This window comes from Coenobita brevimanus, chromosome 93, assembly GCF_032717465.1.
Source record: "Coenobita brevimanus isolate Jiangsu-jjx chromosome 93, ASM3271746v2, whole genome shotgun sequence".
NCBI lineage: Eukaryota > Metazoa > Arthropoda > Malacostraca > Decapoda > Coenobitidae > Coenobita > Coenobita brevimanus.
Genome location: NC_137046.1, coordinates 36,056,131 through 36,076,130, shown reverse-complemented (window position 1 = coordinate 36,076,130; position 20,000 = coordinate 36,056,131). Strand labels below are relative to the sequence as shown.

General features: G+C 44.3%; 1 protein-coding gene across 1 annotated transcript in view; it reads right to left on the bottom strand.

The window, feature by feature from the left end:
- LOC145412397 (uncharacterized) overlaps positions 1 to 20,000 on the bottom strand; it is a 234,361-nt gene that overhangs the window by 185,180 nt on the left and 29,181 nt on the right. Inside the window, exon 2 of the mRNA XM_080282284.1 lies at positions 5,564 to 6,489. Within this exon, the coding sequence (XP_080138410.1) occupies positions 5,564 to 6,480 (917 nt within the window). The 5' untranslated portion in view covers positions 6,481 to 6,489. The remainder of the gene's footprint in view (positions 1 to 5,563; positions 6,490 to 20,000) is intronic.

Below are 20,000 nucleotides of genomic sequence, written 5' to 3'. Positions count from 1 at the left end.
GAGAAAAAAAAAGAACTCACGCGTACCACATCAGTCCTCCGAGAAGGAAAGGAAAAAAAAAGTGGAAAGAAAAAAGTGCCCTATATTTTTCCTACAACAACTCGCTCTCTCAGGATTGACTATGAGCATTGTTGAATGTAGGGGTGTAGGGTAATGTAAGGGTTGTAGGGTAGTTTAGGGGGGTAGGGGTGGGGAGGGGTGTAGGATAATGTACGGGGTGTAGGATAGTGTAGGGGGTGTAGGGTAGTGTAAGGGCCAAGGGGTGTAAGGTAGTGTAGGGAGTGTTGGGTTGTGTGCGGAGTGTAGGATAGTGTAGAGCGTGTAGGTTAGTGTAAGGGGAAGTATAGTATAACGTTGTGGTGTAGGACTGGGTAGGGGTAGTATAACATAGGGGTGTAGGATTGGGTAGGGGTGTAGGATACTGTATGGGTATAGGGTAGTGTACGGGTGTAAGTTTGTGCCATGAGTGTATAGGACAGTGTCATGGGTGTGTAAGGCAGTGTTATGGTTTGTGGGATGGTGCCGTGGGTGTGTAGGGTAGTGCCATGGGTGTGTAGGGTAGTGCCAGTGTGTAGGGTAATGCCAGTGTGTGTAGGGTAGTGTTATGGGTGTGTAGGGTAGTGCCCAGGGTGTGTAGGGTAGTTCCGGGGCGTGTAGGGTAGTGTAGGATGTGCAGGGTAGTAATGAGTGCCAGAGATGTGGGGAAATGGCTGATGTAAGATGTACCAAGACGCTTAACCCTTTCCATCTGATGTCTTATTCATTATTTCACATCCTGTTGCCTCCAGACGATTTTATTCGAGCTAAGGGGGGAATTTTGAATAAGGGTGATTAGATTATAGCCTTGAATATCCCTTCCATTCTCAAGGAACTCTTTTAGGCCGAGTAAAATCGTCTGGTAGTAGCAAGACTAAGCTAAAAAAAAAATGTCACGGGATTCAAGAACTATAAGATGATCGTATTTAAAGTGTAGAGATCTTGTAGTACATCTCCCATAGCGATTTATTCTGCATGGTACACCTCAGCACCCTCTTGTATGTTACTAATGTACATAATGCTGATAATAAAATTATATTGATACAAAGGGATGTTCATTTGTAATATGCAAAACAAGTCGGTAAGAAAGAGGTGCTACGAAGTCTCCTGAATACTTAGAGTACTGACACGGGATGTAGAGTGAGTAAGGTGATGGGGGACAGCGTGATGCCAAGGAGTAAGGTATTGTAGTGACCAGAGAATCGCTCCTGGGATTAGGGCGAGACGAAACGGGTTTTCTCCAGTAGTTCTTGACGTGCTATTTTTAAGTCGTGAAAAAAGGTAGAGTTCAGCCACACTAAGGAGGAGTACAATTCAGAGGAGAGTGACAAAGAACCAGGTGAGTGTAAAATCATTGCAACACAGAGACGAGGAAAACAAAGTGAGTTAGTGGACGTCTTGGTGCAAATGAAGCTCCTAAAATTATCTCCTCCAGTACTGTCAGTATATTGATGATCTCTTTTATTGCAGTGCTGTATAGTTCATATAAATTCATTACTCGACAAAACTAGCAAAAATAGTTACGTGTATTTCGTAAAGTTTGTGCATAAATAAAAACAAGACTAAGCTGCGTATGCAATGAATCAACAGGTATTTATGAGATTACGTGTTGCACATGGGGTGAGGGAAGGTTACTGGCATGAGTAGGTGCTGGTCAAGGATTAAGAGAGTTGGGTATGGAGCACGGAGACGATGGACAAGACTGTGGGAGGAAGGGGAGTAGTGGGGAGCGGAGAGACTTTGGTTCTGTGGAAGATGAGAGGAAGCAACTAGATGATAGAAAGTTGGTGAGGGGAGAAGAGAGAATAATGAGAGCGATGGTTGAGAAGGGACAAATGAAAACGAGGTCACAGCAGATTGTGGAGAGAGGGGAAGGAGAAAGGGAGGAGATGATAACAGATGAGAAGAGGAAAGAAGGGGGAGGTCGTTATGGGAAGGAAACGAGAGGAACGGAGTTGGGAAAGATGGGGAGAGGGAAATATGGTGGGGAAATGAGCAGAAGAGAGAAGGAAGGGAGTGGAGAGGGGGGCGATGGTGGAGGGAAGGATGAGGAAATGATAGAGGAAGAGAAAGAAAAAGAGAGGAGGGGGAGATCGTGATGAGAAGGAAAAGGGAGGAACGGGGGTGAGTTACGTAGGGAGAGGAAAATTCAGTGGAAAAAAGAAATGAAGAGGGAGGGAAGGGAGAGAAGGGTGGGGGGATTGCGGAGAGGGGTGTGTGAAAAAGGGAGAGGATGGGGAAATGGTGGTGGAAGATAAGGGAGAGACAAGAGGAGAGGGAAGAGGCTTGCGGGATGAGAGAGCGTGAGGGTTGATAAAATAGCCACGGACGAAAATATTACTCACAGGAACCAGAAATAGCTATCATCCAACTAATGCACGTGGGAGAGTGAGGGGTGCTGGTTGGAGGGTGAGGGGTGCTGGTTGGAGGGTGAGGAGTATTGGTTGGAGGGTGAGGGGTGTTGGTTGGAGGGCAAGGGATCTTGGTTGGAGGGTGAGGGGTCTTGGTTGGAGGGCAAGGGATCTTGGTTGGAGGGTGGGGAGTATTGGCTGGAGAATGAGGGGTATTGCCTGGATGGGTGGAGGGTGAGGGGTATTGGATGAAGGATGAGGGATACTGGTTGGATGGTTGGAGGGTGAAAGGTGTTGGTTGGAGGGTAAGGGGCACAGGTTGGATGGTTGGAGGGTGAGAGGTATTGGTTGGATGCTTGGAGGGTGGGGGAGACCAAAATACCTAAAGCTGATGATTTCATGCTTTGTGATGTCCCTTTCTAGATAAACGGAAGGGAAATCGGAAGAGATAACAGGTAGAAGAAAAGGAGAATGAGGAGCATGAAAGAAATGTAGATCAAAATGAAGAAAAACAAGAAACCACGTGGACTAGGATCATCGTCATCATCGTCTCATGACTTTTTTTTCCCCTACATAGGAATGGGAAGAGGTAGGGCCCAGAACCAAGGAAACAGAAAATACGAAAATACGATGTATCCCCAGCATGCCCAGGGAAAAGGTCCATCCATTGCCTCACACATCAGGATTTGCCAGTAATACTAATCCACTTTACTGGCATTTGGTAATTGCGGGTCCTCTATTATCCCCTTCGATCCTGCGACGTATTTTGGGTTTCTTCCTGTTACATTCAGACGATTTTACATGGCTAAAGGGAGAATTTTTGAACTGGGGGAAGGGATAGATGTAGCCTTCACCGACCTCTTCACTGCAAAAGAAGTCCCCGAAGTTGAGTAAAAGCGCCTGGAGGTAGCTTGAATAAGTAAACAAATGAGGGGATAGAGAGGGCTGAGTGAAAGTGACAACAATAACAGTGAATAGAGGGAGTGGGATGGGGGTCAGGGCGAGGACAGGGCTACCAACCAGCGTCATTAATTCCGGGTCGGCTTCCGGCGCCCTCCACCACACCTGACTCAACAGCAAACAGTCCATTCCAGGAGCCAGGTTCACTATGGCACCTTTACTCCGGCCTAACGAGGATCATTAACCCCTTTCAGCTTGGTTCATGGCCAGGTGTAGTCACAATGGAGGACTGAAGCACTTGTTAACCTGCAAGACTCATTCCTGTCTCCTAACTACAGCTTTTAGAATATCAGGCAACCACGATTTAGTAGACGAGTTGTGAGATTGGCACAGTACCATCAGATGAAAGAAACCGACCAGAAAATTACGATGAAAGGAACTCGTAACAGAGATTTATTCCTTTACAAGACAGACACGGAGGGTACAGACTCTTGTAATGTCTCCTGCATGTTCATCTTGCAAAAATAATACACAGATACGAGAGGAAGATTTTCTTAGCTCTCTCTCTCTCTCTCTCTGTGTGTGTGTGTGCGCGTGTGTGTGCGTGTGTGTGCGTGTGTGTGTGTGTGTGTGTGCGTGTGTGTGTGCGTGTGTGTGTGCGTGTGTGTGTGTGTGTGTGTGTGTGTGTGTGTGTGTGTGTGTGTGTGTGTGTGTGTGTGTGTGTGTGTGTGTGTGTGTGTGTGTGTGTGTGTGTGTGTGTGTGTGTGTGTGTGTGTGTGTGTGTGTGTGTGTGTGTGTGTGTGTGTGTGTGTGTGTGTGTGTGTGTGTGTGTGTGTGTGTGTGTGTGTGTGTGTGTGTGTGTGTGTGTGTGTGTGTGTGTGTGTGTGTGTGTGTGTGTGTGTGTGTGTGTGTGTGTGTGTGTGTGTGTGTGTGTGTGTGTGTGTGTGTGTGTGTGTGTGTGTGTGTGTGTGTGTGTGTGTGTGTGTGTGTGTGTGTGTGTGTGTGTGTGTGTGTGTGTGTGTGTGTGTGTGTGTGTGTGTGTGTGTGTGTGTGTGTGTGTGTGTGTGTGTGTGTGTGTGTGTGTGTGTGTGTGTGTGTGTGTGTGTGTGTGTGTGTGTGTGTGTGTGTGTGTGTGTGTGTGTGTGTGTGTGTGTGTGTGTGTGTGTGTGTGTGTGTGTGTGTGTGTGTGTGTGTGTGTGTGTGTGTGTGTGTGTGTGTGTGTGTGTGTGTGTGTGTGTGTGTGTGTGTGTGTGTGTGTGTGTGTGTGTGTGTGTGTGTGTGTGTGTGTGTGTGTGTGTGTGTGTGTGTGTGTGTGTGTGTGTGTGTGTGTGTGTGTGTGTGTGTGTGTGTGTGTGTGTGTGTGTGTGTGTGTGTGTGTGTGTGTGTGTGTGTGTGTGTGTGTGTGTGTGTGTGTGTGTGTGTGTGTGTGTGTGTGTGTGTGTGTGTGTGTGTGTGTGTGTGTGTGTGTGTGTGTGTGTGTGTGTGTGTGTGTGTGTGTGTGTGTGTGTGTGTGTGTGTGTGTGTGTGTGTGTGTGTGTGTGTGTGTGTGTGTGTGTGTGTGTGTGTGTGTGTGTGTGTGTGTGTGTGTGTGTGTGTGTGTGTGTGTGTGTGTGTGTGAAGAAGAACAAGGAGAGGGGAGAGCAGAAACTTCCCATGTCTTTTGTTCTTCCTGCAAATCAAAATCTGACCTGCGGGAGGGAGCTTCACTTACAAGTTTACCATTAATTCCCTCACGTTATTCACATTTCGATTCGCAGGAAGAAGAAGGAAAGAAAAAAGAATAATAGCTATGATAATATTTTTCTTGTAACTATGACTTGTTTTGCGGAAAGAAGGAAAAGGTATTGAAAATTTGTATTCTCTTGTCCTTCTCACATAGAAAAATCAGTTATTGCAGAGAATAGATCGTAAGTACGTTTGAGAATCCCACTCCAATTCCACCTACTCTGTCATCAACAAAGAAGGAGAGTGCCTGATGAAAGAAGGGGACACCACTATATCCATACATGGGCCTAAGTTTTATGTGTGAAATGTGAGCCTTTCTGGTATATGTATCGGGAGAACAAGAAACAGCTGCACTACTTCTCATACTGACTCTGTAGCGTTGTCTGAGCTGAATTCATCTGAAATGGTGGTATTGTTTACGGGTTTATCGGAGAGCAATTTTATCAAACTCTTCATGTTAAGATAGGATGGAGTAAAATGGTGAAATCTTTTGTGGTACTCTGGGTCAAGGTTTAAGGATAAACTGAACCAGGCGTGGCCAGGTAACTCACCTGGTCTTGCCTCCACTGAAGAGTTTCAGTTTTGGTTTCTTGAGTTTTGGGAGGGTAACCTTGGGCTTCTTGATGGTTGATAGGCTCCATGAACTGATGGAGCGCCGCAGCTGCTGGAGCCTGGCGTCCGCCATGGCTGCCGCTGCTGCACACACCCGGTCTGCTCCCGCGGCCGCAGCTCTCCCCGCCGCCGCTCCGCACTCCACCAGTGCCGCTAGGCCACTGGTGGCCTCCCACCGCGCCGCGCGGGCCGCGCTCGACACCCTCAGTGTCGCATGCACCCGGCGGCTATTCCTGGCGGGGCTGGGCGGTGGCCTGCCCACCTCCGACACTACTGCAGCCGCTTGGTGCCGCCCTGGGGTCAGTAGGGGCACGGCGCCCCCCACTCCCACTCGGCTGCTCATAGTCCCCGCCCACTCCCTGGCTGACCTCAGGTGCGGCCTGGCCACCCGTCGCAGCGGCTCTGACCGTCGTGCTGTCTCCTGCCATGCCGTTGACGCTGCTGACCTGATGGAGTCCCTCAGTGTGGACCGTGACCTAAGGGAATTGAACCTTTGGTCCCTGGATCTGATGGAGCTGTATCTCGAGTCCCATGACCCGATGGAGCTGCAGCGGGAGTCTCGTGACCAGGTGGAGGTGTACCTGAGGTTGTACGACCTGCTGGAGGGGCGGGAGTGGGGCATGGTGCGTGGGGGCGTGACATAGGACACACCCACTCTACAGGGAGTTTGAGCGGGGTCCTCGGGTGCCGTAATAAGGAGAGGAGTGACGTCCGGTGGGGCGGGACGGGGTGGGGCACGGTGCAAGGAGAGGCTTGTGCGGGAAGGTGTGACTTGCGGCGGGGCGGGGCGGGGCGGGGCGCGGTGCAGGGTGAGGTCAGGGCGGGGCAGGATGACACTATCACCAGAGCCTGGCATGCCGGAGTCCTGTTAAAAAAAGACATCAGTATCTGTCTTATTACCCAAAATGGCTAAATAATACCGAGAATTAACATAACATTGCTCATAAACTCATAAACCGGTATACCTATTCAACCTTCATCATGACAAAATGTAATCTCCACAATATTGAATAAAGTAGCTATCATAAATAAAAAAAAAATAACAACCACAATATTAAGCATTAGTCAGGGACGACAGTATGCCCAAACACTGATGTCTTTTCTGTTTTATTCATTGTCCCAGCTAACGATTTCATTCTGCTCAGGAGAGACTTTTGGAAATATAAGGGTTAATATAATCATTACTCTCTTCATTATGAAGGGTCACTCCAAAAAGGAGTAATATCTTCCGTTCGTAGCCTGATGAAATATTAAATGTCGTGTTTGGGTTGAAGATGTTAACTTTACCAACTTTTATTTGATATTAAAAAAGTTAGCAACCAATCTTATTACCCCCTTCAAGATTATGCCCAAGGTTTCGTAGTCAGAATATTTAGGACAGGCGACACACCTACGCCCCTGATGACAGTCCATGATCGAAATTTCCAGCCGCCTCTGGGATAGTCGAATCCATGCACGGAAGTCAAGGCCATCACTACGACTCGTGTGTTCTGCCACTGAACCACGTGTCATTACACTGTGACACTGTTGTCCTGGATGTTAGTCGTCATTTTCTTGTCTGTTAATAGTTTTTAAAGTCCAGTATGAACATGTCAGATGGAGCTGTTTTATTGTTGGCCATATTCTAAGTAGCTCAAGAGACTTTGTGGCACACTACACCCTGATAATTGCTTTTATATTCGTATCGTTCGTATTGTATCGTTTATAAAGGCTCCAACATGCATGCGTCGGCCTTGGTCACGTAATGGCGGTTTTCCACGCTGCTCGATCTTTGGCAGCCTCCCTATTCAGTCCCTTATCCCTGAGGTCACATTCAATGACCTCGTCCCAGGTCTTTTTTGGTCTGCCTCTCGCAATCCCACCCCCGACGTTACACTTCTTATCCTCCACACCCAAAATATCATTAGGCTTTTAACTCATGGTAGATTCACGATATACGAGGAAATTTCTGGCAGCTGTTATGGACATAGTTTTGCTTCACTGACAAACAAGACGATTAAAAGAGGTAATGTGTAAAATTAATCGCTGTAATACGGCCCTATTGGTGACGTAGTAAAATGGATTCCGTTATTCTCTTAAAGATGTGACGTATATTGTGTAGCCAGGAGGGGTGGGGGGAGGACAAAGCTATATTCTCCGTGTTTAGTGAGTCGTATTCTAGGTGACGCTGAAGGTTTCGTAGCACCTCTTTCGTTGTGACGTACTTTCGTTATTACACTTTTTTTTTGCTTGTTGCTTATGTCTTGTTATTAATATCGATGTCGTTTTAATCACTAACACACAAAAGTATCATAAATGTATAAAATGTAGAACGAATCGCAAAGGAAGAGGTGTTACGGTTTCGTGTACCACCCAGAACACGGATCCCGCTATTCTCCTGAAAGTATATTGCGTAGTCAGGCGGGAAGAGGAACAAAGGAGTATTGTCCATGAGTCAGTGTCCTCACCTGGCCGGAAATGCAATTCGGAGACATACACCAGTCGAATAAACCATGATCATCATCATCATCATCATCATCATCACACTGATATTTCTTCCCACCTAAACATGGGAAGAGAAACGATAGAAAAATAAAGCAAGCACGTTAGAGGGAAAACTACAGACAGTATAGCCAGTGAAATGGACCAAACATTCATTCGCTCACCATTCAGACTCCTGGAATCCTGGGTTTATCACCGCAAATATTTTGATATTTTCCTCTATAGATCTGGTTCGTATTACCTGTCAGCTACAGGCACCGAAGAGTGAAACAATAGACAAAATGAGCAAGTAGGAAAATTATACTATACGAATTAAATCTGTCAGTTTATTTGGATGCTGAAGACGCCAGACCATTATCGTTTGGGAAGGAATGAGAGGTAATTTTGGAAGTTCTGTATATGTCATGGTTCCTTATTCCTTGTTGATAAAAATGTTCGCAATCCTTAGGTGCATACACTCCCCACCCACCCACCTCCTCACACACCACATGATGATGATGATGATGATAATTATATTATTATTATTATTATTGTTATTATTATTAGATAGATAGATAGATAGATTATTATTATTATTATTATTATTATTATTATTATTATTTATTATTATGTGGTAGAGCGTGGCGACCATCATCCACTCATTTGGTGTAGTGCTGTCTACTTCTTCCTTCACCCTTATTATTCTTTTTGTGTGTCTGCCCTCTCTTCCTAGTTCTCCCATTTTTCCTGTCACTTTTTATACCGTAATTCTTCTTTCCTTTTCAAGTGGCTTTACATTGAGCGACAAGCCTAATGGTTTCCTGTAAGCCAGGAAACCATTTACAACCCTGAATGGTAATCATATAATCAAATTACACGTGTTCCCCACGTGTCAGCAAGTGTGTTGGCGAAGGGTTAGTGCCCCTCGCCGTAAAACAAATAACTGAGACAAATGGCCACCCCTTACGGGATTATGGCGCCTGGCCATAGGAAGATAGATAGATTATTATATTAAGCACAGGAGGAAGGAGATAAGACAGCGGGAGGAGCCGGAGGAAGTGGGAGTGGGCCCATCCCTTATCCCAGTGTGATGGTTATCGGTTCACAAAAAATAAGCTATTGTGTGGAAAGACTAGAGAGTAAGGAATCCCCGTATCTATGACCTTACATCCCAGTCTCATAATCATCATCATCATCATCGCACAACTACCATTACTACTACTGCTGTTACTACTACTACTACTACTACTACTCAACTTATGTTCATCAAGAGTGTCATTCATTACTACCAGTTATTCCATTCATCTCTATATCTTTCCTCACATCAAATTTGCCTTCTTATCTCAAACTTTCCCTTTTCATCCCCCATTTATTTCCTGAGAACTCCGTGTGGGATGATGTCGCCGTGGTCTTCTTTATCCTTTTCTCGGTCTTGGCGTATTCATTCATCTTAGGATAGGTTTTTCGAATTGGGTGAATAATGTATTGCTTTAATTATTTCGTTCACTACCTGGAGGCTCATAATCAGCGAAGCAAAACAGTCTGCAAATCTGGGTGGCAAGATTTAAAATATATACATAAATAAAAATAAAATAATAAAGGGTTACCCACGAGAAGGTGTTAAATATGTTACTGCCGGTGAGTTTAGAAGCGTTCTGAAGTTGCTTTCAGAGATATTTGGCATGTATGGAAAGGGTGTAAATACGAAGGTATGCACTGAACGCATATAGTGTAAAAGAAGTTTTCGTCGCTAATCTGTGTCACTAACATGGCAATGTGCCATCCATGATCAGTGGCACCAGATGGTAGTGCTGAGTAAAAAACTTCAAGAATCTGCTGGTATGCATGCTGCCTGACTCAACCCTCTATCCTCGCCGCCATAAGGCTAGGTTAATGGATGAAACCGACACTTCCTCCCCTCCCCCAAAGCAAAACCTGTGGCTGTGAAATCAGAACTGTTCGTATAGTGCATAAGCCCACATATTGAGGAACCTTGACTGAACTCATTCGAATCTTCAGCTCTGATGCATTAGCCGTGCAGCAGTCTCGAAGTATTTTTGACAACACTGGAATTTGGGTTGAGTCGAGTGCCAGCCATGTTGATAGGCAAGGTGTGGAACAAACTAGTAAATAAATGCTAATATGAGTTTAACCATTCGCTGTGAAATACCAGCCTTACATTTCAATCCGCTTGCGGTTAAACGATTTATTTATAGTTCAGAGAAACGCACGGAAATATAAAGGTTAAATTATGCCCCTATTATAGTTTTGTCCTTGAATTAATAGTTTTGCGCTATATTCTGCAGATGATTCCATTCACCTCGGAGTAACCCACAGCAGTTAGAAGGTTAACGTCCTAATTATGCATGACGTCCTAATTACGCATGACGTCCTTCTCATTTTATTCTAACAAGACGATTTGGTGTACATAAAGAAAGCCATGTGTTTTATTGAGGCTTCAGCTAACCCATCCAGTACCAAAAGTCTGTCCAAAGCTGAATTAATTCGTCAGGAATAGAATGAAGACGTACTCGCTGTCGCAGGGTTAAATCAGCACCTGAAATGCCAGCAGCGGGATAGAGGAAGCCGGAAGATATAAAAGGGGAACTGGTTTAAATTCCCCTGTGAAGCACTTCCGGCCGTGGGAGTGGTGTGTGTTGTGCCACGTCCCAGGCCTTGTTGTCAGCGCTGGGGTGGTGCAGGACAACTTAGCGCCGGGATAGTACTGTAGTAGTGCTGGACAACTTAGCGCCGCAGTAGAAGTGCAGGCCGTATTAGTAGTAGTGGAGGGCAACTTAGCGCCGTAGTAGTGCAGGACAACTTAACGCCATAGTGGTAGTGTAGGACAGCTTGGTGGCGTAGTACTAGTGCAGGAAAACTTAGCGCCGCAGTAGCAGTGCGGGACAGGTTAGCGCCGTAGGAGTAGTGCAGGACAACTTAGCACTGTAGTAGCAGTGCAGGACAAAGCGCCGTAGTAACAGTTCAGGGCAACTTAGCGCCGTAGTAGTAGTGCAGGACAACTTAGCGCCGCGGTATTAGTGCAGGACAACTTAGCGCCGTAGTAGCAGTGCAGGACAACTTAGCGCTTTAGTAGTAGTGCAGGACAACTTAACGCTGCAGTAGTAGTGCAGGACAACTTAGCGCCGCAGTAGAAGTGCGGGACAACTTAGCGTCGTAGTAGTAGTGCAAGACAACTTAATGCCGTAGTAGTAGTGCAGGACAACTTAACGTCGTAGTAATAATACAGGACAACTTGACTCCGTAGTAATAATGCAGGGCAACTTAATTCCGTAGTATTTACCTACTGAGCCCGCGGATATCTTCTTTTTCCATCTTCTAACAATTATATTTAGATTAGGATACACTTTTCAAACTGAAGGTATTAGATACGGCCTCAGTGATGTCCTTATAGTACTAGAGGCTTTTCTAAGATAAATATAAGCGTCTAACAGAAGCAAAAATAAGCTAAACAGGACATCACCCGTATTGAAAGGATTGATAATAATGAGGCGCGAGAGTTTTAGAGATACATTCTATTTTTGATGGTGATAGTCTGAACCCTGTGATGATGATATGATATTTTAAATCTGTTTGCATCGTTTGCTGACTGCACTTCATAATGTGGGAGGCAAGCTAATCAAACCTTCCTCATGCAGGTTTTATACAGATGACAGTAAAAAAAAAAGAAAAATGGATTCCTTACATCTTCCCTGACTGCTTTAATGACTCACTGTGAGGGTCGTATCTAAGTGGCTTGGGAGATTTCTTAACACATCTTCATTAACACATCTTCCTTAGCGATTCATTTTGCATTTTTCATCATGAAGACGATTATATTTAGTGCTAGGGAGGCTTCTTGTTGTTAAAGGGTTAATGAAGGCTACATCTGATCCGCCAGTTTGAATATCTCCTAATGTTAATAACTACGCCATCAGATTGACGGGGTAAAGGGACAGGGAGATAAAGATTATTATATTACTCCTTTACCTGCAAAATACCTATCGCACAGTACTTTGCATGAGAGACTGCATGGGACAGTGTACCTATGTGTGTGAGGTGGAGGGGGGAGGGGAAAGGGGAGACAGTGGATGAGATGGAGGGATGAGGTGGAGAGGTATCTTCCGGGGTGAGGGTGTGTGTGTAAGTTAGAGAGAGGCCAGCCTGATAGCGAAGGACTATTTCTCAGCCAGTGGTAACCCATATGGTAGCAAAAATTCACTCAACAGTCGCCCTAAGTTTTCAGCTCATATTCTTAGTTTTCTTTGACTTGCATGAAGCGCATCTCTGTGTTTACTAATCCAGAGTTGTAAACATTTTTTGTCGAATGTGCCCATTCAAGCGAGGCTGCTTTCCTTCTTCATATGTAGATGCAGATGGGGACCACAGATGCAATTGTACTTTATCTGGAGGTCCACAGAATGAATAATTTGGGGAACCTGTGATCTAACCCTTCATGTTTTTAGAGCCTCTCCCTATCTGTTTAAATTCGTCTATCGGTAACAACAGTATGCTTTGAATGATATAATCGGGCTGTATCGGGTAACGTTCAAGAAATATTGGCGGTTTTTATGAGATTCTATTATTAGTTTTATTATGTGGCCACTGAATCTGACCCGAACAATTTAAGCTGGCCACATTACACCTTTCAGTCCGATGATGTTTTTAAAGCTCGGGAACATAGCCAGGATTTTTGAACGCGAGGTGCTTCACTTCCGTAGACTTAGCGATTTTAATTATGTCACACCACAGGAAACAAAATCACATTCCTACACCACACCACACCACGTCAGACAAAATCACGCTCCCACACTTCACCACGCCAGACAGAATCACACTCCCACGCCACACCACACCAGCCAAACTCCCACTCCCACAAGCACACCACACCAGCCAAAATCACACTCCCACACCACACCACACCAGCCAAAATCACACTCCCACAAGCACACCACACCTGACAAAATCACTCTCTTACACCTCATCACACCACACCACACCACACCACACCACACCACACCACACCACACCAAATGCATTAATGAGAGAACCCTGAAGCTGCCGTATCTAGAGATTTTGTACTGATTATTTTATTCCTGCCACCTTCAGTCTAATTTATTCAGCCTAGGAGAGGCATTACGAACTGGAGGGTAAGATACAACCTTCTTGAGTCTCATCAGTAAAATAAATCTTTCCTGCTCTTAAGAACAGTCGGCTTGTGATAGCAAGAATGAAATTAAATGAAATAGTATAACATCAGGCTGAAGGAGTTTGAGATTGGGATAGTATTATAGGTGTCTTAGGACGCTTCGTAGCACCTCTTCCCTGCATGTTATTTGCTTTGTTTTAGTACTGACATAGTTTGCATCAAGAACATGCAAGAGGCTGTTAAGGTGTAACCTGAGGAATAAGCCACTATGGAAAAGTAGATGCGAAATCTGCAAAGCCACACAGAATAAAATCCAGATATATGACGGTGGATTCGAGCAGTGAATTATGTTGATGAAAACTGATACGTACTGATCAAGGATGTCAGAAAATCTAGGAGGAGAAACTTGTACGGTACCGGTGAGTTTACTAAAGTGGAAGATGTAGCCTAGACTGACGGTGATTTTGTTGAGGAAAGTTTCTGCATATGTATTTAGTGACTGAGATTGCATTAACGAAATAACCACTTGGAAAGTATAGTGGGAAGTGCTGTCGTATATGTAAATGTTTCCGTTGTTATTGCGGCTCTTTACGGCTATTACAGTGGTGGAGAGGGACGCCTTCATGCTCTGGCACCGATTTAACCGAGATGCTCCACTGCCTAGCTAGACAGTCGTCCCTTAGTTCCTTGTCCTCCAAAAATAGGATTGTGAGTTGCAGGAGAAGGGCAGCTTCAGCCTGCAGTTCGCCGGGTACACGTTCAGATGAGACTGGGGTCGCAATTTTTACTGCTGTTACGTCCTTGTCATGCTGCATAACTCACCAGTCATTACCCTCACAGTGCAGCGTTCTGTGGATCATCATTTTCCTGGGCAGTTAGCTATTTACAGTCTTTGGAATTTTTTATCTTCCGTAATGCAATACAGTACCTATTACTGAAATATGTAGTAGTATATAAGACATTCACGCTTTTGTAGAACATAGCACTAACCAGCGTGTTCGTCGACCACGTGACCTGCGTCGTGTCATGAAATCGTAAAAGGGAAGTTAAAGAAATGAGCGTGGTGAGTAAAGGGATGGGTGGGATGGGTTGAAAATTTGACGAGTATTGGGACCGGAGTTGAAAATTACATCTTGTGGAATCAGATTTTGTAAGATTAGCCGTTTGGGCGCAGTGAAGGTCATTCAAAATACCCTCCAAGAATGAAAGTGTCATGGGTAAAGAAAAAGAATAAAAATGGGTGTGAGGGCCAAAAGAGATGAATGGAATGATTCGGAATTGTGGTGGGATTTGGGAGGGGCTACGAGAGTATACCTTATGAAATGGATGCTCTACGACTAATGTTTTGAGTGCAGTGATGGTTTATTTCAACGTTTTCTCCACCACCACCACCACCACATCCTCCACCAGAAACCTGCAATGTTCTCATTTACTTTTTCATGCAACGCTGTAAAAACATTAGTTGTTGATGGTCTTTAAATGCGCATCATTTAGTAAGTGACATTAAAGTACAACGGAGGCCACGAAGCAAAATATACCGGCGAGAGTAATGCATGCGTTATGATTTCGAAATAGGAACTTGGCTGGGATGATCTGAAAGCGTAAGCAAAGGAGTTAGGAGACAAGAGACGAAGGTAGAGTGTTGGAGGATGGGTAGAAATGGTGTTAGGGACAGAGGCAGTTGTAACATGAGAGTAAACTGGGGGGACAGAAATAGTGCTGGGAATAGTGGTGTTGGTAACCAAGATAATGTATAAGTTTGTGTATTTTCTGTGCCGTAATAATAGTGATATATAGTGGAACAGGTGAAGAAAGGAAGGAGTAATGGTCTTAGGGTGGATGATGTAGAGAATGGTTATGGCCAGAGTGGTGTATGATGAGATGGTCGGGACGAGGAAAGGGAGACGGAAAGAAGATGGAGAGCTAAAATGCGAGACTATGTAATGGAGGATGGTGTGTGGTGGGAAGTGGATCGTTACCGAATAGGAGCAGAAATGCTTGAAGGTCCCTTTACCGAGGACCTCCTGACAGGATCCGGCGTCAGAAATTGAATGGATATCTGTTAGACGCGGATGTAGTAAAGGATGTTGGGGAGGGATATGAGTAATGTTGATGTAGGGTTTGGTGTGACGTTCATAACGGAGGTGTTGGAGGTAGAGATGGGTGAGAGTACTAGAAATGAATGGAGTAATATTTGAAGTGAGGGTGTACAGCCAGGGATAATAACATGGCTAAAATTTCACATGTGTATCTCACTTTCCTCTGAGATTGCTAATATTCCCAAACTGACAGAGCCTTGGTATGTTTTTCTGTCCGTTGACGATGCTGTTTGACATGATGGGTCAGGGAGGAAAGTAATGGACATGCCCAGAGTGTGAAGCAGTCGAACTTACATTCAGGGGCAAAATTTTGCGCCTGAGTGTACTGTACTTTCATATTACGTACCCTGAATCTCATCACAACAGCCAGTATTGTTTACTTCCAGCATATTAATACACTAGATAATTTTTCTGCTATGTGGGTAGTAAGTTTGCACTAATTCATCGGTTATCTGATTTTACACTGACATTGAGAGGGGAATAACTTTAATCATAATTATCTGCATCATGGGGTAGAGAACGCAGAAGCTCTGATTATGATACTGTAGTGAACATGCATCACAGGAAATGGGAGTTCCAATTAGAGTCTCCTCATCTGATATTCATTAGGTATTAAGCCGACCCACTGGATGATAACCCGACACGTGGACTAGATACTGTTACAGTTTTCCACGTCAAACCTGTTAGATAGTTATTATTATGCTCTGCTTGCAACAAGGAAAATGAAAGTTCATAAGGCTGTACTAAGTATGAGTACATAAAACTAATGTTAACGCAATATAATGCACATATCAGAAGCGCCTTCCTGTTTTTCACACAAAGAACGCAGACTAGTACACTTACGTATGACTGATCAAAGGAGCTAAGGGGCGTTGGTGTGCATGGGGCGACTATATATTCACAACTGACTCTATACAGTGGTGTCGCAAAGCCAGCTCTTATATGATACAAGGGTGTCCTTTGTCTCAAGTAGAGCCGTGTCAGCTCGGGTGTTATCAAGGACATTATAAATGGATGCCCATCAAACATCCCTTCGCTCTCTCTGCTTAATGTTTTAAAACCACAGCCCAGCCTCTCCCTGCCTTTTACTCAGCTTCATCTCGTATTCATTTTTGACCAGTAGCAGAGTACTGAATTTAGCCTTTTTAAATTAATCCCTTCAGTCCTATTACGTCTTTCGCTATAGTCTTTCAGCCTTCCGGCTGTTATTTGGTGTAGAAAGAAAAATTAGGGAGTGATGGAGTTAATAAAGACAGTTTCTAACCCTGTCATTACAGATGGTTTTTCCAAAGGTAATGAAATGGTTTCCAAGTAACGATAAAAAATAAGTAATTGGATTCAAGAGGTTAAGAAAAATATTTTTAACGAATGTCATCTTGGCTGACAGAGCCTGATGGTGCTAGAAACGTTGAAACTGGCATAGAGTGGGTTGTTGTTGTGGTTGCTGTTGTTGTTGTTATTATTATTATTACCCGAAGATCTGTAGGGGAGGGCAATGGTCTGGTGCGTCAAGGACATCAGGGGTCGTATTTAATTAAGATTACTGTTCTCAGAAGTAGTTTTATTTTCGTATTTTTCACTTTAGTATTCATAATAATTTCATTGCAAAATATTTGGTAGCTGTATGAGTAAAGCTGCAAAAGTGGGCAAGCAATCTTATACACAAGTTAAACGGAAAAGAAAGTTCATAAATACGTCATCACTATCATATTCGTGCCCACTCTCGACCTGTCTTGATACCATCTGGATATTAAGGTACAGGTAGTTGATATTTCACTCCTGATATAAATGCACTGCAGAACCAAAAACTTTTCATCACCTCCTGTGGCCAGAATCAAAATACTCACCCATAATCTTTTAAAAACACTGAAGGAAGATGTTATGTGGTCTCCTTTACTTCCTCATAGTTAGAGTGAAGTATCATAAAAATGACTGTCAGGTCCCATACGCAGACAGTGTTATAGCTGGTTTCGATAAGAAGGCTATGTTTTTTTCTCGGTATGTTCGCTTGTCTGTGTGTCTGTCCATCTACCTGTTAGCAACATTATGGGGAAACTATTGGATAAAATTACACCGAATTTGGAGTAACGACTGGGGATCATCAAAGTAATAGGTGATTTTATTTTAGGTGAAAAAAAACGCAAGTTATGGTTAAAAAAAGGGAATGATGGAGGCCTGGCGGACGTTTGCGATTTCTTAGCGTTCTCTTTCATATGGAGCGAAGAGTGTAAATGCAGCAGTACTGGGCTGGGGGACATAACCCACACCTGCTCTAATTGCATGAAAATTGACTGACACGCAAGAACTACAATGTGTGTACGGTATTTCAGTCAGAGTTAAGTCCAGCCCACTCTCTTTGTACTCCAGTTCAGGTCATAAACAAAAGGATGAAAACCATGCAACTCATGCACACTCAGGCAGTCAGATATACGAGTTAAGCAGCATAAGTGGAGTTGATTGTTCCGGACATTTAATAGCTCGTCCTCTTACATCACTCCTCCCTGTTATAACACCGTATTCTGACTGGCGTAGGAGGTTTCGTAGCACTTCTTCCTGGGTGATTTGTTTTACATATTACACCTCTTTACCCTGCCACACATTGCTGAAGGAATGTATGGTATTAAAAATTTACAGGTACCTTAAGAGAATATCAAGGTGAAAAATGCTCAATAAATCACCAAGGTAAAGATACTACGAGTCCCCCAGTGTCAAGAAGAATGCAGCCTATAGCACAAAAAGGAAACACACACTAATTCACACCAGTCTCTTACAGCCCTATTATTTGAAGTCAGCATCGGCAGAAAAATTAGGTTGCAAAGAGGTTAATGGGGACAGTTTCTACCTCCGTCTAATAAACTTTAAAACTATGTTCCCGACTGGAAGGGCTTAAAACTGAGTGAGCGAGAGTGTAAGCGGGCCCCATTTTTTATGGTCATTTATGGAACACCAATAATTATTATATGTAATCAGCCTGCATCTCATATTTCAGCGTGTAATCAGCAGTGATACAGAAAGGGCAGACACGTTACATCATCATCACATAATTGTACTTCAGAAATTATAGTAAGGCGCTTCGGGCTCGTCCACACTTTCGCGCAGTTCGTCTTTATAATATGAGCTTTGTCTCCCATGGATTCCCTCTCTCTGTCTTAGTTTTGTATCCCGAATTCCTGTCGTTCCTTGTGTGCGTGTTCTGGCAGTGGTTGATCTGGTAGGACTGGTATCTCTGGTGGGTTGGATCTCCTTTTCACTATAAATCCAATGTTTACCTGGAGTGGGGAATCCAATAATACTCGAGCTGCTTTTTCACTGTGTCTGATCTGCGGTATGTACGAAAAACGCGAAGGTCGTACACTCCGTTCTTCACCTAGAGCCCCGACACCACACTACAGTCACGCTTGGGACCCGGATTTAGCGGCTAGAGGTTGCCAGGGTTCTCAGTGGCGTGTACCTGTGTTGTTCTGCTTCCCGGAAACCAAAGGGGAGGTGCACACGGAAGTTCCAGCATTATGACTGTCTCAGGATTTTAGTGAACACTCTGTTTGTTCATCTTGCTGCAGAATACAGTATTTGCTAGAATTTGTGATATTGGTTATACTGCAGTTACATGAGTCTCAAGATTCATTGTATATGAGAGCAAAGTGATTCTATCTTGTTCTTAGAGAAGGCATGGATATACGTCATTGAATTGCCAGTATCGCCAGATCTATGGTACTACACTTGTAACGTCCATGTACTGTAGGGAGGGAGGAAAATAAATAGGTAGGTAGGTAAGTAGGGAGGTAAACAGTGAGGTAGGTGAGAATGTCGGCAGAGAGACAGGTCGGGGAATCTGGTGGGTAGGTAGGTAGGTGTGTAAGTAGGTAGGTAGGTAGGTGTGTAAGTAGGTAGGTAGGTAAGTAGGCAGGGAAATGGTCCGGGTAGTATCTAAGGAGGTAACCAAGGAAATAGGTTGGCAGGGAGGTACGAGTAAGTAAGCCAGCGGGAGAGTAAGCAGGGATGCATTGTGAGTTCATTTGTTAACTCATAAGGTATGTAAGGTGTATTTGGCGTCTCTGTTGTTGCTTGATGTTCTTTTTAATGTGGTATGCATGATAACCACATTATAATTATCAAAAGTATTCAGTAAGTCGGTAAAAAAATTCAGGGCTTGCATACGCCTTCATATTCTGAGTTTATTTCTACAGGCCAAAATCACTGCAAGTATTAAGTCAGTGATAAAGCAAGCGTAGCTAATCTCATGGATAAGGCCGGCCCCCCTTGTATGATCGAGTAATATGGTGAATGAGTGAGTATGAGAGAGAGCAAGTAAATGAATGAGTAAGTGACGGGCGACTGAGGGAATGAGGGGGTGCGCGACTATGTACGTGAGCAAGCGAGAGAATGAATAAATAAATATACGGGTGAGCGAATACAGAGTAAGTGAATGAGTCAGTAGTCAAACTAGTCAAGGTTTGTCCACAAGTTTTGCGGGCACAAGTGTTGTCCGAGCACGCTACTGATCAGCTTCGAAGCATGAAGACGAAACACGCTGTAAACGGTGAATCGGCAGTTGGGATGGTGCTTCAGGTGTTCAGACATGCTGGTTCATTCTCCTCGTGTGTACCCCACCACACATTAGTAACTTGCTAATCGTGTGGATAGGCGAGTGAGTGAGTGTGTGTAGGGATG